Raw genomic sequence first — 18,624 nt, 5'->3', positions numbered from 1 at the left:
CCCAGCTGGCAAAGAGACTACCCCCAGTCCCTTCCTCCCCTTCCTCACACTCTCCCCCCCCTCTTTTCAGCTGCCCTCCACCCCACAAAAGAAGGTCATACTAAAAATGCAAAGTTCTCACTTACTGCTTCCTGTGGGAGCACTTTCCCTCTGAGGATCTGCCAGGAGGAGCCACCATGACTTCCGGTGCTGCAGATGCGTGGTGGGTGTTGGGCACAGGCAGGGGCTACAGTGAGCAGAGATGAGGCAGATGAAGGAGGATATCAAAGTAAGCCACACTTCACATTGTCATAGCTCATGATAAAAATGTCTTGATCTAGAAATGATCTCATAGGTGAAAGTATGGTTTAAGGCAACTGCAAAATGAAGCAAGGTTCCTGTGGCTCACATCAGTAATCCTAGCTACTTCATAGACTGAAATCTGAGGATTGTGGTATAAAGTCAGTCTGGGCAAGAAAGTCTATGAGACTCCTACCTCCAATTAACCACCAAAAAAGATAGAGGTGATCACTGGGTGCTGGTGGCTCTTGCCTGTAATCCTAGCTACTTAGGAGGCTGAGATCTGAGGATAGCAGTTTGAAGCCCGCTCAGGCAGGAAGGTCTGTGAAACACTTATCTCTACTAAATTACCAAAAAAAAAAAAAAAAAAAAAAGCAGAGGTCGAGCTGTAGTAGAGTGTTAGCCTTGAGCACCAAAGCCCAGGAAGAGTGTCCAGGCCCAGAGTTGAAGTCCCAAGACTGGAAAAAAAGTCAGAAGCGAAGTTGTGTGACTCAAGTGGTATAGCACTGGCCTTGTGCAAAAAAGTTCAAGGACAGTGCCCAGACCCTGAGTTCAAGGTCCAGGATTGGTGCTTGCATACATATAAGCTACACTACAAATTAAAAGACTTCCCTTCTGTGAAGATGGATGGGGTTACTGGTTTCATAACTATATGAATGCACTTAAGGCCGCTGCATTGTATCCCATAAAATAGTTAAAATGGTGCTATTTGTATATTTTTATCACAAAAAGGTTAACTCAAGCACCATTAGCTCATACCTCTAGTCTCAGCTACTTGGGAGGTTACAAATAGGATAGTGGTTTGAGGACATCTTACAGGCAGAAAAATTTGTGAGACCCATTCATAGCTTATAACTGGTGATATTAGCCTGTCACCCCAAACTATGTGGCAGACAAATTGGGAGATCACATTTACAGACCAGACTGGGCAGAAAAGTCCTTAAGACTTCATCTCAATGAAGGGAACTGAACATGGTGATATCCTCCTGTCATTCCAGCTACAGGAAGCCTAAAATAGGGATATTTCAGTTCAGGCCGGAACCTGTCTGAGAAGTGCAGCCTTACCTCAAAAATAATCATCACAAAAAAGGACTAGAGATGTGGTTTAGTGGTGGACTGCCTTCCTTGCAAGCACAAGGCCCTGAGTTGAAACCCTAGTACTATGCCAAAAATTCATTTGCAAACTTGAAAGAATCCCTCTGTTCAGTAGATACACAAAATGTGTATCTACTCTGCCACAAAAGGAAACGAAGTACAGACACATGCTACAAGGTGGATAAGAAACATTAACTGCCCGGAGGAGATGAAGCCATGGAGATGGAAGGCAGGCTGGTGGTTGCCAGCTCTCAGCCATCCTCAAGATCAGGCCCTCCAGGGTCATGGGCCTGGGAAGGGCCACACTCGGTGTCCCACACATGCAAGAGGTGCCACAGGGCTCCACATGCTGTGCACCCTAGACTTACCTGAGCTAAGCTGCTCCATCAAGGGCACTGTGGAGGACAACTAGGTTAAAAAGGCAGGCATGCGCTGGGCATCAGTGTAATCCCAGTTACTCAGGAGGCTGAGATCTGAAGGTCATGATTTAAAGCCAGCCCCAGGGGCTGGGAAGGTGGCTCAGTGGTAGAGCGCTTGCCTTGCATGCCTGAGGCCCTGGGTTCGATTCCTCAGCACCACATAAGCAAAAAGAAAAACGCCGGAAGTGGCGCTGTGGCTCAAGTAGTAGAGTGCTAGCCTTGAGCTGAAGAGCTGAGGGACAGCACCCAGGCCCAGAGTTCAGGCCTCACGACCAGACACCCCCCCCCCCAAAAAAAAAGCCAGCCCCAGCAGGAAAGCCAATGAGACGCTTAAATCCAATTAACCACCGAAAAGCCAGAAGTGGAGTTGTGGCTCAAAGTGGTAGAACACTAGCTTTGAGTAAAAGAGCTCAGCACCCAGGCTCAGTTCAAGCCCCACAACCAACAACAAACAACAACAAAAATAGTGGTTGCCGGGCTGGGAAGGTGGCTCAGTGGTAGAGTGCTTGCCTTGCATGCATGAGGCCCTGGGTTCGATTCCTCAGCACCACATAAGCAGAAAAAGTCATTAAAAAAACAAAAATAAATAAATAAAAATCACTTAAATACATTCAAAGAAAATATTTAAGACAATAATAAATGGAGGAGGATAAAGAAATGAGGTGTTTTTTAAAAAAAAATAGTGGTTGCCAAGGGCTAGAAATGGGTACAGGATTTTCTTTAGAGTAATGAAAATATTCAGGGCGTAGGCAGAAGTGAGAGATTCATGATATGATGACTGTACTAAATGCCAGGGAATTATATACTTTGAGGTGGCTTTGTTAGGAGAATCCAGCTCGAGTAAATCTATCAACATACCCTTAGTCCAGCATCCCAGGTCCAAGTGGCTCTACCACATGCAGGGGCTTGTGCAGGACAGGTGAATCACTGGATCCCAAAGAGTATGAAGGAGCCTATCCTCACTCCCACAAAGAAACTTTCTGAGGGTCTATGGGCTAACATGCTGGAGAATCCAGCAGTTCAGCTCACAGAAGCCATGAAAGGAAGAGAAGTCTGGTCCCTTTCTGAGTTGCCATCCCATCTAGCCACATACCACACCTTCCCATGGAGATTTAAGATTTCTCCTCTCTCTTCCCTGCCATCCTGGAATCTCCCTGAAGCTGAGGACTGCCCCCCCCCCGCCCCCTACTCCCTCCCACATTCAGACTCTCCTCATAGTCTCCCCGTTGGTCACAAAATGAAGTGGGAGAGTTGGAAATCCTTTTTTGGGGGGGGAAGAGAGTGTCCAGTTGTGGGGCTTGAACTCTGGGCCTGGGCGCTGTCCCTCAGCTCTTCAGCCCAAGGCTAGTACACTACCACTTGAGCCGTAGCACCACTTCCGGCTTTTTTTTTCTGCTTATGTGGTGCTGAGGAATCGAACCCAGGGCCTCAGGCATGCAAGGCAAGCGCTCTACCACTGAGCCACCTTCCCAGCCCCAAGCTGGAAATCTTATTAGGGGAGGTAAGGATCAGTAGGGGTCAGTAGGTGGTGAATGTGAACCAGTAAGGATGCTAGTGTTATTAGGCTGAGTATGGTAAGTCATTTCTATAATCTCAGCTACTCAGGAGGTAAAGATCAGGAGAACTGTGGTTCAGCCTGTCATCCCAGCTTTGCAGGAGACCTGTAGGTATGAGAATTGATGTTTGAGGGCCAGCCTAGCTCAGGTCTCACAAACTTGAGACCTTACCTGAAAAATAACTAAAGCAAAAAGGGCTGGAAGTATGACTCAAGTAGTAAAGTGCCTACCTAGCAAGCCTGAGGCTAAGTTCAAACCCCAGTACTTCCCCCAACCAAAAGAGCCTAATTTTCAAGTTAGTATTTAGCTCCAACCTCATCCTCAAGTTCTATTGTGTAGGAGTCTAGCTAAATGGGGGAGTGGGGAGAAAGCAAGTTATGCATTGGGTAAGATGTTGGCCTCCATGGCTGTCCCTGTGCTGAATACTTAGTGCTGAATACTTTGCCTTGATGGCTCATTTAAACCTTACAACCTCCCTCTTAGCAGATACTATAGGATCTTCACTTTGCAAAGGCTTCAAGAGGCCATTCGTGCAGCTGGTGAGTGATGGATCTGGGCTTTAATGCTTGCATGCTTACAACCAGTGCCACTCCCCCTGCTCCCCCCCCCCCCATTTCCACCCCCCGCCCCCTCCGCTGCCCTTTGCTGGGTCTTTTGCTGAGACATCCCCTTCTAGCTGGATTGGGAGAATGCAGGAAAAATCCCAGCCTTCTCCTCCACCTCTCAGCCAGTAACAGCTTCTCTACTTCCCGGATGAAGGGCGGCCCCTGAAGCCAGCAGCAAAGCCAATCCTTCCCCCCCCCCCCCAAAAGCCACAGCCCCTGAAGTCTCCTGGCAGCTAACAGCCCTGACTTACAGGACCTGCCAGAGGAGAAGTGCTCCCAAGGGAGATTCAGGTAAGTGTCACCTTTTCCTGGGAGAGATGGCAGGGCATCAGGGTTTGGAGACAAATGGCTTTCCTGCGTAGGATCCTGAGATTTTTCCCAGCGGCAAATTGTGTGTGTGTGTGTGTGTGTGTGTGTGTGTGTGTGTAAATAGCAAGACAAGACAAAGCAGGGACCCTGCACGTAGCCCTGCTCCAAAAGCATGCCCAGGAGTAAAGCACTCACGCAAACTGCTTAGCAACACTTGGGCTGAAAGTGGGGGTAAAACTGGCTGGAGCTAGGTGCAAACAGTCCAGATCTCTGCCAGCACTGAAGAGACAGTGTCTCTGCTCAGTGTGCATGTTAAACATTCTCTTTTCATCTCTTTAGCCCCAGAATCTTCCATCTCCCCTTCACCTCCAAGTTCTTGGGCTGTTTTCCCTTTTCTTCCAACCTTCCCTTCTTCCCAGCAGGTGTTAGCTGGTCCCCATGTCAGTCAACCTCAGCTCTGGGCCGGGCCCCTCGGAGGGTCCCACTCCAGGGCCCCACCATGACTTGGGAGAGATCCACAACTGGACTGAGCTGCTGAATTTTCTCAATCATACGTTGTCTGAGTGCCACGTGGATCTCAACGAGAACATCAAGCGGGTGGTCCTCTTTGTCCTCTACTTGGCCATCTTTGTGGTGGGGCTGGTGGAGAACCTCTTGGTGATATGTGTCAACTGGCGCCACTCGGGCCAGACAGGGCTGCTAAACCTCTACATTTTCAATATGGCAGTGGCAGACCTGTGCATCATCCTGTCCCTGCCCGTGTGGATGTTGGAGGTCACCCTGGACTACACCTGGCTCTGGGGCAGCTTTTTCTGCCGCTTCACGAATTACTTCTACCTTGCCAATATGTACAGCAGCATCTTCTTCCTCATGTGCCTTAGCGTGGACCGCTATGTCACTGTCACCTGTCACTCTCCCATCTGGCAGTGCCATCAGCATCGAATACGACGGGCTGTGTGTGCAGGTGTCTGGTTCCTTGCAGCCGTTATGCCACTGCCAGAGGTGGTACACATCCAGTTGTTGGAGGGCTCTGAGCCCATATGCATCTTTCTGCCTCTGGAGACATACAACACCTGGACTCAGGTGGTATCCCTGTCCACCACCATCCTGGGCTTCCTGCTGCCTTTCCCTTTCATCGCCATCTTCAATGTGCTCCTGGCCTGCCGGCTTCGGAGACAAGGCCAGTCTGAAGGCTGGCGCTACAGCCTGCTGGTGTGTGGCTACATCACCGTCTTTGTCATCTGCTGGCTGCCCTACCACGTGACTCTGCTAATGCTCACTGTGCAAGGGATCTACACCTCCCTCCCTTGCTACCTGGCCCACCTGCTCTACTTCTACTATGACATCATCGACTGTTTCGCCATGCTGCACTGCGTCGCCAACCCCATCCTGTACAACTTTCTCAGCCCTGCTTTCCGAAGCCGGCTTCGGAGCGTGGTGGTCCATTACCTGCCTAAAGACCAGGCCAGGGCAGGGGCACAGGCTTCCTCCTCCTCCTCCACGCAGCACTCCATCGTCATCACCAAGGAAGGCAGTCCGCTCACCCTAGCAAACGCCCACCCTCTCCCCAACCCAAACTGCCATATGTCCTCTGGGCCCCCAACTCTGGACTCTGCCATCCCATAGCCAGCTGAGATCAGTTCCAGGCTGTTTGGATCCAGAAAGCAGAAGGAAGGGGAAGTGAGACTTGATTTGCCAGGCAGTATCAGAGATAGAGAACCTTGATTGAACTTTTAATTACATGAAAATCTGAATTTAAAATTATATTTTAAAATACAGAGGTGGGGAGAGGGAGAGGGTGGAATGCAAAGAAAAACAAGTCCTTCCTTGGTGATGTACTATTTGCTTGGGTTTTTATGTCGGGGGCTGGGCAGGGAGCGGGGAAGCAAAATAAATAATAGAGACAGCCATGGTTCTGGATTTCTGAGACCTCTTCACACTCAGCTGGACTGGGGAAGGCAGCTTAGGCTGAAGGGATGCGCTGCAGAGTGAACTAGATGTCCTCATTTCATAAATCACCCTAGCCGGAAAGAGTGAGTCCCACAGGAACCTCACAAAACTTTCCTTTTGTGTTTGTGTGCTTGTTGATCTATCTCCCTGCGCAGTTGTGAGGACAAGAGGCCAGAGGCCAAGGAACCCGGAGGCCTCACAAGGCCACTCCCTGCCAGTGCATCCTCAGTGCACCGATAAATGGAGGGGGTGGGGCAAAGCTGGGGCTCAGACACCCTGGCAGCTGGGTCAGCAGGATGGTCTCTTCACCCTTGACATCCAGGAAACACGGCTCCATTTCCTTGCTGATACCCTTCCTCTCCCCTTGTCCATCCTGCTCTCTACCCCTTACCACCCCCACTCCTACCCCCAAGCACAGGCAAGCTGTGTTCCTCACAGTGAACCTCCTCACCTCCAAAACTAGGACACACTATTTTTTTTTCTTTTAATGGTACTAGAGTTTGACGTTGGGACCATGACTTGCTCAGCAGGTACTCTCACTACTAGAGCCAACCCTGTCCTTTTTGCTGTAGGTTATTTTTCTCTCCCCTTTCTCTCTTTACTTTCTTTTCTCTCTCCCTCCCTCCCTCTCTCTCCTTTCCTTTCTTTTTCTCCCCTTCCCCACTTTTTTGGGGGGCTTGTTCCTTAGGGTCGAACTCACAACTTGCACTCTTGCTTGGATTTTTTGTACTGGTCCTAGAGCTCAAATTTAGACCCTGCACACTGTCTCTGAGCACCCTACCATGAGTCACAGCTCCACTTCTAGGTTTTTGGAGGGACAGTTTATTGAAGAAAAAAAAAACTCTTGTGGACTTTTCTGTCTGGGCTGGCATCGAACCTCATTCTTCAGATTTCAGCATTCTGAGGAGCTGGTGCTCTACCACTTGAGTGATATCCAGTTCCTAGGTTATTTTTCACATAGGGTTTTGTTTTCTACCTGTGGCCTAGCTTCTGTCTTTATAGCTAGAATTACAGACATGAATCATTGCTCACATCTTGCTTGAGATAAGTTTCATTTTTTGCCCAGTCTGGCCTTGAACCTCAGTCTTCCCCATTATAGGTGTAAGCTACTATGCCTGGCCTAAGACACCATGTATTAAAGAGATAGGGCTCTCAGAAATCCCTCTGCCACCCTCCTCCCTTGCTTCTCTCTCCAGATCATAGGGAAATACCAGGGGCATTCATTCTGGAAGGCAACCTAGGGAAAGGCAGCAACAGGAACCAAGAGTAGCCCTATTCCTCTGCCTTTGTCCCCTGCTCTATGACGGGAAAAGCCAAAGTGGAAATTTCTGATTTCGGTCACAGGCCAGAGCTGTGGCACTAAATCAGTTCTCCTTCACCAAGTATCTTCACCAAGATTTTTCTGTCTACCAATTTCTGTTTCTTAATATAAAACAGGGCTGGGAAGGTGGCTCAGTGGTAGAGCGCTTGCCTCGCATGCATGAGGCCATGGGTTTGATTCTTTAGCACCACATAAGCAAAAAGAAAAAAGCCGGAAGTGGCGCTGTGGCTCAAGTGGTAGAGTGCTAGCCTTGAGCTGAAGAGCTGAGGGACAGCGCCCAGGCCCAGAGTTCAAGCCCCATGACCGGACCCCCCCCAAAAAAACCAAACAAATAAAACAGATGGGAGAGAGGTTCCTCTTGTAGGTACATTCATCAGTCTGGAAAACTAGCACCAGGCACATGAAGAGAAGAATCTGTCATGAAAGCCTAAGAACAGGTGCTAGTTTCCAGTTCTACATACTTGGCCTTTGTAGTCCTGCTTGCACAGAGCAGAGGGCTTGCAGGTGTAATTGCTGACCTCTCCACGGTCCCTCGTCCCCAGTCCTGCTCAGGAACCGTGTGCCTGCAACGATACACTGGAACAACCACTCACTTGCAGGAAGTCTGCTTTTAGAAATTTTAGCCTGCACTTGACAGGTTCATGAAAAACTCACTGCAAACCCAGGGCTTTGTCAGGGTTACAGAGGGAAAGCCAGTGTCTACCATCTCCTCCTGCTAATTGGGTCCAAACCTGACAGCTGCTGAAGCTTTTCTTTTGGTCAGTCTTGGGGCTTCAACTCAGGGCCTGAGTACGGTCCCTGAGCTTTTCTGCTCGAGGCTAGCACTCTACTACTTTGAGCCACAGCTCCACTTCTGGTTTCCTCATAGTTAATTGGAGAGAAGTCTGTGAGACTTTCCTGCCCTGGTAGGCGTCGAAACAGGATTGTCAGATCTCAGCCTCCCAAGCAGCTAGATTTCAGGCATAAGCCACCAGTGCCCCGCTGAAGAATTGAGGCTTATTGAACCACAGTTCTGGGTTGTGGCTGGGGGCTATAGTGAGGGCTCACCCTAACAATGCAGACACTGCACCAGAAAGACATTCTTCCCTTGTCCCCATTTAGCAAACCAAAGTTTGATGTCCTATTACCACATTCCCCGACTTGACAGCTTTCTGAAGGAAACCTGTTTCCATTTGTTACATCCCCGATCACCACAGAGGCCACTTCCCCAGGCCCAGTTATCACCCTTAGTCTTTCCGCCCACAAAAGAGAGGGAACTGGCTATGCTGACTACAAGCCTTTCCTGAGCTGGGCCTAGGCTGTGTGCTCTGTGAGACGGAGCAGAGGTCTGTCTCTCTGTGGGAACACCCTATCAGCATGTAACCTTTGCCACTTCCCTGACTGCTCTTTTCCTCACTTTGTCTCCCCATCTGTCTCCTCCAAAGGCACACAGCTCCCAATAGCATAAATAATTATAGCAAGATATGTGGCCAAATCCCTCACATAATGACTTGGGGCCAAGTGGACATGGCAAAAGTCCATGCTCCCTTCTCTGACAGAAGACCCCTCAGGAATGTCCCCTGCAAAAGAACTTAATTTCCCACTAGCATCCTGTCAACAAGTGGGGGGGGGGGGGGAGGAGTGGGGGAAGAGGGGAATTCCAGCTACAGGAAAGGAGAATGAGTCTATGAAAGAATCCTGGCATCTTCTAAAAGAAAGATGAGCCAGGTGTCCCTGAACTCAAGCTATGAATGGATTCACAGCCCACAGGAAGACAATTCCCATTTCAAATTTCTTCTTGTTTTTATTATTCTAAATAAAAAACACACTTTGTGCTGAACAATGGAATATAAAAGAATCAGATGTACAACGATTTTAGACATCTACTATTCAGGGGGAAAAAGTTTACAAAATATACAAAACTTTACAGCAATAGATAGTAAACACTTAAATATTAGGAGGTCAGTACTTCTTAATTTAATGGAAGGAGTTGACAATAACTCTTCTGGGTTTCCTAAGAGACTTTTAACTATTAGGAGTGGGTGGACTGGACAGGGGAGGGTGTTAATGAAACATCAAAACCGAAAGTCTCCTTTTCATTCTGATGTGGCATTTAATAGAGTCACATTGAAAGTAACGTTTCATAGCCTGTCTCCTGGCCCACCACAGGATGCAGGAGAAAGGACCCGTGGGCACTCCTGATGGGCACACCCTGCTCCACACAGCCCACTTCCATGCCAACTCATCAGTGTTCATCTAGAAAGGTTTCAATTCAATTTCAAAGTTGAGTAGTCTGGGTTGGGGAGTGGAGTGGGGGGTGGGGGGTAAGGGGGGGACAGGACACAGCAGGAAGCCAGAAGAGGAAGAAAATTATCAGTAGCAAAAGCCTGACTGGGAAAAAGATACTTAAGCCCAAATGTTTGTTCTGGAGACAAAGGATTGCAGATAGATAGAAGAATGAAAAGTAACTTATATCCATTTCCTGGATCTTAGCGATTATCTGGTCCTTGCTCCCCACCTCACCTCCTTCCTTCCTGTAGGGACTCTATGGAGTCTTCAATTTTAGGACCAAATATTAAGGATCAGCAGAGCACCCACATGCCAGGGCACTGAGCCCTTCCAGCCAGAGAACTTGCTGTTTTGTCAGTCATGGGGCTTGAATTTAGGGCCTGGGTGCTGTCCCTGAGCTCTTTTGCTCAAGGCTAGTGGTCTATCATTTTGAGCCACCCTTCCGGTTTTCTGGTGGTTAATTGGAGATAAGCCTCAAGGTGGACTTTCTTGCCCGGGCTGGCTTTGAACCACGATCCTCAGATCTCAGCCTGCTGAGTAGCTAGGATTATAGGGGTGAGTCACCAGCACTCGGGGCACAAGAACCTGCTTTTTATCCAAGTCTCAGACAAGTGTTACAGTTTCCTTACACATGGGAGTGCCCCAAGTTTGGTTTAATGCTGTACAATTGCCATCTTGAAATTCCTGACAGCTGTGAACAAGAATGTTCTACAGTTATACAGCTGGCCCTGAGGATGAAACACGAAGGGAAAACAGGTGAAGCACTATTTGACCACTCAACGGTCCAACAACTCCCCAGCAGGACAGTGCTCAACTGGCCTCCAGGAGAGAGGAAGGGAAAAAAAAATCAAACAGCCATTAGGTTGGCAAATGAAAAACAAAACAACCTTCCACCAGATGCCCTCTACAATATAGTGTTTCAAGTAAAACAACTCAGCAAACAGTGAACTAGAAGCAGAGAAAGCAAACAATCTCACAAGGATACAGGGTTCAGCTGTGAATACGGGGGTGCCCAGAGGGGCAGGGTTTGGTCAAGGAGCCTCAGGAACTACAGATCCTGTTTGCTACATGTCTGACTGAGACCAACTGGGCCTCCCTGATCAACCACTTAGGCTCAAGCAGAATCAGGGAGTACAGCTTTTTGTTTAGTGTTTCAAGGGCAAAGATTCAAGGATCTGCTTTTTGGTTTGCTGATTGAGAAGGGAAAACTTCACAGTTTCAGTTAAGTATACGGACCACCTAGCATCCTTTATGTCCTGCTAAGGAAAAGGGGCTCTCCAGCATGTTTATTCACTCTCATACGGACTGGGTTCTTGTAAGTACCACTCCTCTCAAGCTGACCATTCAACAGCTGAGCCTCATCAACTGTCTGGGAGGATCCCTTAGGCTTGAAAAGCATGCAGTCTGTTCATTCCCTTTTTAAATTCTTGTTTTTTTTTGTGTGTGTGCGTGCGCGTGCGTGCGCACCCGCGCATATGCAAGCGTACCAGTTCTGGGACCTAGATGTTGTCCCTTAGCTATTTTGCTCAAGGCTAACACTACCACTTAACCTGTAGTTCCACTTTCAGCTTGTTTCATGGTTAAGGTATGTCACACAGACTTTCCTGCCTGGGCTGGCTTTGAACAATGATCCTCTTTTCTCAGCCTGAGTAGCTAGGATTATAGATGTGAGCCACCAGTGCCCTGCCTCTCTTCTTAAATTCTTACTGGTCAGTGTGACAGGAATGAGAAATTAGCACTGATTTCCTGACAAGATTATCCCCAATGAAAAGTAGCCACTGTACAAGTCTTGTCATTTGATAGGGGACTAAAGAGCCCACCAGGAATGGAACTTTGGTTTGCCTGTGTGTCTTAATTGAGGCAAAGACAGGAGGCCTCCTATGTTTAGGATAAGAAGCTGAAAAGAGACACTTCCTGTGGCTTGATCCTCTCAACTTCCATCACAGGATGAAGGCAGGACACAACTTCATATATGGAGGTGGAGTTCAGTTGTGAATATGGGGAATACCCAAAGAGGTGGGGTTTAGCCAGTGAGCCTCATGAGCAGTCTAGAAATTTAACAGGCCCCAACCTTTCAAAACTTACAGCTGTTGCCTTAAAGGGCTACCAGATTTATTCTGCTACAGGCTAATGTGGAGAAAAGATAACTTACTTGCTTAAAAGATTTGACTCATTCTCCCCATAGGTCCTCCCCTGTGCCTCAAATCTGTGGTGAGGATCGGCCCGTGGAGTATGACTACTTGCTGGGGAGAAACTCGTTTTCCTAAAGTTTCTTATCCAAAAGAGATGCTGGGCGATATGTATACAAAAACAAAAAAATAAATAAATATCCAAAAAGGCTTTGTGAATTAATCAAAACCACTTGCTTGTAACTGAGCCCCAGGGTGCTGCAGTGACAGGGCTGAGGCTAGGGACTCCCAGAGCTCACCTGAGCAGGGTGAGGTAGTATGAGCTACTGAGGTGACACTTGTAAGTATGCAAGATTGAGGCCCTCTCCCTCTCCAGCCTTCTTTGGGTGAGATCCCTTCAAAGACCAAATAAGAATGCAGCCAAACAGCCATGTGGACTGGGCCACCTAGGGAAGGAAGGCCTAAACCAGCTGCCATCCAACAGCACCCCCTGGAGGTTAAGCAATGACAGACCAGGATGGATTCCAGCAGGTCAAAGGTGAGCTGCCAAAGCTCCCACTTAGCACAAAGTAAACAATAGGTTACCAGCCTAGGATAGTTGGAAGCTGGGATGGTCAGAATGCATACCCTGCTACACTTTTGGGGTTACTCAGGCCCTTTCATCCTAAAGGGCTCTCAGTCTACCACTCCACCACCTCACAGGGTCTTCATACCCACACTACAGGCCAAACCCTTCTGGGTGGGAGACTGGATGTAAATTAAGGCAAGGCTGCTATTTGTCAGAGTCCTCCCCTCCACTTCCACTAGGAAATTCAAGGTCACTGAAGGAGGCCAGAAAGGACAGATGACCGTATCAGAGTGGCTCCCTGTCTTTCAGGGAAGGCCTGATGCCCTGGGCCTTCACTCCACAATATTGTTTCTTTGGAAATGAGAAAGCGGAAGCCTCTTCTGTCCATCCAGGTGATCCCATCTGGTGGCACTACAAGACACCCCTTCTGCCAGCAAGGAATGATCCAAAGCTTTCTATCCTGAACAGGGAGCTTGGTCCTTAGTTTGGCTCGAGATGCCCAAAGATTTTCACAGTCCAGTCAGCCCTGGAACAAGCAGGTCCCCTCCATCCCTGATAACCTTTTCCCTGCTGAATGAGGGCTGGCACTAGAACCCGGCACTGAGGTGAAGTGCCCTGCTGGCCAGTCCTTTTGGAGAGACCACAATCCCCAAATCTTTCTCATCGCTGGTTATCCCATCAGAGATCTGGCGGTAACACCCACAGTGAAAACCTCTTCGCCTCCTCTATCCAGTGAGGCTGTTGGTTGGATTCTTAGCAGCATAAAACCTATCCGTAAACTAAAACTAGAGAGGCTGGGGAAGGGATCTAGTTGATGTGCTTCGACTAGATCCCCAAACCAGCCTTGAGAGAATCAAAAACACAGCCCTTTGTGGGCAAGAACAGGTATGGAGGTAAACGTGATAGGGCCATTGCTGCTCAGGAACAGTAACAGCTTATGTGCTATTTCTTCTTTCTTCTTCAAACACAACACAGAAGAGAAATCCTAGCAAGGCAAAACTGTAGCTTCAGCTGGGGAGGGACCAACAGCCTCTAGAAAAATCACCATTCTGGCTGCCGCCTGGGAGCTCCCACTGGCTCTGCTGGGACTCAGTCAGGTGTCCGGGTTCTTTTCGGCCTCTTTGGAATGGATGATGTACATGAAGGTCTGCTCAATGGTGAAGTCAGGCGGGAGGCTGCCTTTGTGCACCCCGACATGTTTGCTCATGAGGTTAAGGGTAGAGCTGTAGTGGCCACACACCGTGCAGCGGTACATGAGTGCCCCTGAGTGTGTCTTGAGGTGGCACTTGATAGTGGAGCGGCCGCGGAAGAATTTGTGGCATACCTTACACTGGTAGGGTTTCTCCCCTGTGTGGATCCGCCGGTGATAGTTGAACTCGCTTGTGTGGGCAAACCTTTTGCCACAGACCTTGCAGCTGTACTTGCTGTTCCCGGGCTGGCCCTGCAGAGCCAGCTCCTCACTCAGAAACTCCTCCACTGGCAGCTTCCGCTTCTGCAGGGCCGGATGCTGCAGCCCCAAGCCAGGCCTCGAGTCGAGGCTGCTGTTACACTTGTGCTGGCTGACGTGGTAGCGGTAGGCAGCCTCAGACCTGAAGCTCTGGCTGCACAGGTGGCAGCGGAAGAGGGCATCTTCCAGGCTTTGGTGCACAGCCACGTGCTTCTCCAGGAGATGCCAGTCCACAAAGCTGCTGGCACAGACAGAGCAGGAGAAGACTGAGATGCCCAGATGAGACAGCGTGTGCCACATGAGGCTACACAGGTTGAGGTGGCGCTGGTCGCAGACGCTGCACGCCTGGCCTTTCAAGTTCAGATGGTCCAGGATGTGGCCCCGGACCACGTGGAAATCTTTGGCCAATGCTTTCCCACAGGCAGCACATTTCAACTCTGGGGAGGCTGCCCCTGAAAAGATACCTAGTTTCCCAGGCAGGGGCTCATTGGGGTGGACAATGATGTTGTTCTCGAATATTCCATCCCTTCGGTGAAGGGTTAGCTGCCACTGGGTAAAGAACTTGGTTTCACACATGTCGCAGGAGAAGAGGAAAATGCCAATGTGGGACAGGACGTGGGTCACCCGGGAGTTTCGGTCCTGGAAGTGGGTCTCACACACTTTGCAGTTGCCTGTCAGCAGATCCACGTGGTCCCGAGCATGCTGCCGGATCAGCTGAATGTTGGGCTCTAGAACTTTCTTACACACCTGACAGGGCATGGCCTTATTTTCCCGGTTGTCATTTTCGCCAAAAGTCAGCTCGTCCTCACTGTCATCACTTAGCTCAATCACCTCCTCAGCTGTCCCGATCTCCTCAGTGGGGTCTTCAAACTGCAGATCATCGTCCCCCAGATCCTCCAGCTGGAGCTCATCCATCTGCCCAAAGCCTGGCTCTTTGGAGTGGTCACTATTGCTCAGACAGGAGTTGGTCCCAGTGGTAATGTCTATTGCATTGTCAGGAGTAAAGAAGCTGTTTTTATTGAAGTCTCCATTGCTCTGAACTTTGTATGGCTGGTAAGAGCTGGTACTGGTCTGGATGCCCGCATTGACAGTGCCTAGGCCTGGCTGGGTCATAAGAGGCACAGACGTGAACGGGGCGGGGGCGTCGTGGTCTTCTGTCTTTGGCGGCAGAGGTGGCTGCGGCAGAGGCTGGCTATGGTGATTAGGATCACTGGCAACATTCCTCTCCTCCTCTTTGTAGCTTCCTCCAGTATCAGCGGACAACACATAGTGTCTGTCAGGACCCAGGTGTTCCCCACCACCCCGGAGTTCTCCAAGGGGATGGGTGGGATCTGCTGCGGGACAAGTCAGACTACTATACTGGCTGTCACTGGTGTTGCTCAGGGGTTTGGTCACAGCCGTGCTCTCCAGGTCAGGAAAGGTGGAATGACAGGCCTGAAGCAGGTCCTCCATGCCCAGCCGCTCAGCTACCTCATAGATGACCCCAACATTGATAAGGTCTGTGAAGAGCTCTGAGGTGTAGACAAAGCTGAGAATCTTCTCAAAGTTGGCAGGAGTTATGAAGTCTACCACATAGGTCCTGGCGGCATCAAGCCCAGTATTCAGGAAGAGGTTCTGGAAGTAGCCAGCCGCACAGGCCAGCACGGCCTTGTGGGCCGGGAAAGAGCGGCTCCCCACCACAATGGTGACATCACACATGGTCTCCGAGAGCCGGCACTTGTTGAGTTCCTTCAGCAGGTTGTTGGGGTGGTTGGTGCTTTGCAGTTTGATCCTCATGCCCATCTTAGCAGCTCCTGTACAGTTGCCTCCTTACCAGCACAGTTAATCTGCAGATAGCAAGAGCAAAAGGTGGGTGACCAAACACATCCCTGCAAGACAAGAACACTGCAGGACAATATGCTGTCATCTGGAATGGGGCCAGGCCCCAGGGAATGAGAATGAACAGACATGGAAGCTGTTCCATGTTGCTGAGGCTAAAGACAGCAACAATGGAGAGACAGTGACCCGTCCCCCTGCATAAACTCATAGTTATATGACAAGACCCAGAAGGAGGCCAGGCACTTGGTGGCTCATGCTTATAACCCTAGCTACTTAGGAAGCTGAAATCTGAGGGTAGAAGTTTGAAGTCAGGTCAGGCAGACAAATCTGTGAGACCCATATCTCCAATTAACCAGCTCTAGAAGTGGAGCTGTGGCTCAAGTGCTAAAGCATCAGCTTTGAGTAAGGGACAATGCTTAGGTCCTGAGTTCAAGCTCCAGTACCAGCACAAATAACATACACCCAAATGCATGCACACACCAGAAGGAGTGAAAAACAATCTGATTAGTTTGGTATAAAAGCTAGGAAGAGCTTGGGTGTGGTGGTACACTTTTGTAATCTCAATGCTTAGGGAGGTGGGTCTGGAGTTCAAAGACAGCCTGGGCTACACAAAGGAGATTGTCTCAAGAAGAGAGAGAGAGAGAGAGAGAGAGAGAGAGAGAGAGAGAGAGAGAGGTTGTAGCCTCAAGCTAGTGCCCTAGAGCCAAGCAGAAAGCATCTTACCTAATGCAATCCTAGATTTCACTGCCTCACTGTGTCTTCTCATATTAATTTCCTCCTAAATACATGCTTTCCTATCTCATTGAATCTATTACTGCGATGCCAACTGACATAAATATATCTGAATCCAAATGATCAAACCTCCATTGGCTACTAAAGAAGACACATTAATCAAATGCCAATTTCTTGGTATTTATTTTGTTGGGCTGTTAGTTTTTCTAAGGAATTACTCCCTTTGAATTCTCTCCTGCAAATAACATACTTTGGTTAATACATTTGGGTATAGTTGCACACAGTCCTGTATGTGTTTACTTGTACATTTATAAATTAGTTCTAGCTTCCTGAAAGGTTAAGGGGAGAGGGTAGATGAATAAAGAGATGAAGTGAGGAGAATACAGTCACAACGTTCAATGCATGTCTTATGGAATAAAGAAATTCAAGGAGAGGAGTGCGGCTGAGAGGGATGGGAGAATGATGAAAAGGGGTGACTGATCAAGATGCATTGTGTTCATAAGCTGATCTGTAAAATGGCAATTTGTGCATCTACTTAAAGATAATAAGTTAAATAAAAAATTAAAAAATTTAACAGAAGAAACATTTGGCAGTGTCCTAAATAACCTCACACATCTGAATCCCCACTCTCCCTACCTACACAGAATGCTTGTCCCGTTGTAACCTGGACTCGTTCCCCATGCTACTTGATTACACTGTCTCAGTCTTGTGAAGTTAAGACCAAAGAAGAAAACAGAGCAAAACACAGCTGTGGTATTTAATATTACTTGGATCTGTCTTTATCTCTTCTCAGGGTCTGTGCTTAATGTTGATCTTATACCAACAAAAATCGGATCCCTCCCGAAAGCCAATCTATCACGAAGGTAGGCTCCTTCAACATCACTCTCTGCCCACCCTCCCCTCCTGCTGCTCCCAGGAAGAACGGTGAGTTGCTGGGGCTCACGCCTCGCCGAGGGCAGCCCAGACCCTCTGCATTTCACCAGATTCTACCAACAAGTCCCAACTTTTTCCGGGGCCCAGCAAGCTCGAGTATGGTTGAGTACCAGTACGCATCTCCCTGGGAGCCGCTCATCCGTGGTGGGAGGGTCAGGGCTCTGGGCAGCTTCCAAAGGGGAGGAAGGGGAGGGCGGGACATTCGGAACTTCCAAGGAGGAGCACCCCCCCCCCACCGCAACAACCAAGGGGCTCCCCTCCAAAAGGTCGGGGTCCGCCAAGGGCTGAGCATTGGATCCACCTGGGGAGAGGCGGGGGTGTCCAGGCGCCTCGGTCCCCCCCCCCCCGCCTCCAAGGGCGCGGCGGTCCCCTCGATGACCCGGGTGGGGGGGGCGGGGCGCGGCGCGGGGACCCCGGCGCGGCGGCGGGGCCGGCCGGGCGGCGCGCGGGGCGAGAGGACGGGGCCGACCCCAGGGGGGCGGGCGGGCCGTAGGGGCCCAGCGAGAGCGACCGAAAGGCCGGGCCGGGGTCGTGCCCGGCCAGGGGCCGCCCTCGGCCCGCCGCACTTACCCGGCTCCGCGGGTCCCGAGCACCATCGCCGCCGCCAGCTCCCACACAAAGGCCCCGGCCCGCCGTGCCCGGCCCGACGAGGAGGCGGCGCCGCTGGCCGCGGCCAGACTCTCCATCCGCCGCACCGCTCGCCGCGCCGGCCCGGGCCGCCCCCGCCGCCCGGCCCGCAGCGCCCCCCGCCGTCCCGGAGGAGGCAGCGCCCCCCGCCGCATGGCCGCAGCGCCCCCCGCCGCCCGGGAGGAGGCAGCGCCCCCTCACGGCGGGGCCGCGCACGAGCCCCGAGCAGGCCGAGCTGGAGCTGGTCCCCGTCCCTGTCCTGATCCTTGCACCACCTGGGATGGGCAGAGCCTGGTCCCAAGTCCAAGTCAGCTCCCCCATTCTCGCTCTGTCACGGCCCCAAGTTGCTTGGCTCACTTGTCTCTTCCACCACGGTGGGCTTCCTGGGACGCAGGGAGCCGTGGTTTTGCACGCCAATTCCTGGCACAGGTGCTAGGTGCTTAACAAAGTCTGTGTCAACGAATGAGTGAGGAGCGCTTGAGGGCTGAAACGTCCTTTTTAAAAAGGAAAAAAAGTGGGGGCTGGGAAGGTGGCTCAGTGGTAGAGTGCTTGCTTTGCATGCATGAGG

At 50.3% G+C, this 18,624-nt stretch overlaps 2 protein-coding genes and 1 long non-coding RNA gene across 6 annotated transcripts; 2 read left to right on the top strand and 1 right to left on the bottom strand.

The window, feature by feature from the left end:
* The first annotated feature begins 2,974 nt into the window (after nt 1–2,974).
* On the top strand, nt 2,975–16,486 carry LOC122124077. Its single transcript, XR_006150493.1, has 3 exons — nt 2,975–3,043; nt 8,444–8,445; nt 16,473–16,486. It is a non-coding gene; the product is annotated as an uncharacterized LOC122124077 (long non-coding RNA).
* Gpr182 (G protein-coupled receptor 182) lies at nt 4,024–6,175 on the top strand. Of its 4 annotated transcripts, none has more exons than XM_042698718.1 (2): nt 4,024–4,224; nt 4,683–6,175. In XM_042698718.1, the coding sequence occupies exon 2, from the start codon at nt 4,702–4,704 to the stop codon at nt 5,887–5,889; it is 1,188 nt and encodes a 395-aa protein (XP_042554652.1). In that variant the 5' UTR covers nt 4,024–4,224; nt 4,683–4,701; the 3' UTR covers nt 5,890–6,175. The 4 variants fall into 4 exon arrangements, with proteins under 4 accessions (XP_042554652.1, XP_042554655.1, XP_042554653.1 ...); XM_042698721.1 differs by having other exon boundaries at nt 4,024–4,225; nt 4,680–6,175; XM_042698719.1 differs by having other exon boundaries at nt 4,024–4,245; nt 4,686–6,175.
* Zbtb39 (zinc finger and BTB domain containing 39) lies at nt 11,893–18,112 on the bottom strand. The gene is made up of 2 exons (XM_042698717.1): nt 18,000–18,112; nt 11,893–15,772 (listed from the first exon to the last, which is right to left on the bottom strand). The coding sequence occupies exon 2, from the start codon at nt 15,726–15,728 to the stop codon at nt 13,593–13,595; it is 2,136 nt and encodes a 711-aa protein (XP_042554651.1). The 5' UTR covers nt 15,729–15,772; nt 18,000–18,112; the 3' UTR covers nt 11,893–13,592.
* Between the last annotated feature and the right edge of the window lie 512 nt (nt 18,113–18,624).

Source organism: Dipodomys spectabilis, unplaced genomic scaffold, assembly GCF_019054845.1.
Source record: "Dipodomys spectabilis isolate Male_0828 unplaced genomic scaffold, ASM1905484v1 ptg000234l, whole genome shotgun sequence".
In the NCBI taxonomy this organism is placed as follows: Eukaryota; Metazoa; Chordata; class Mammalia; order Rodentia; family Heteromyidae; genus Dipodomys; species Dipodomys spectabilis.
This window is presented reverse-complemented; position numbering and strand designations above follow the sequence as displayed.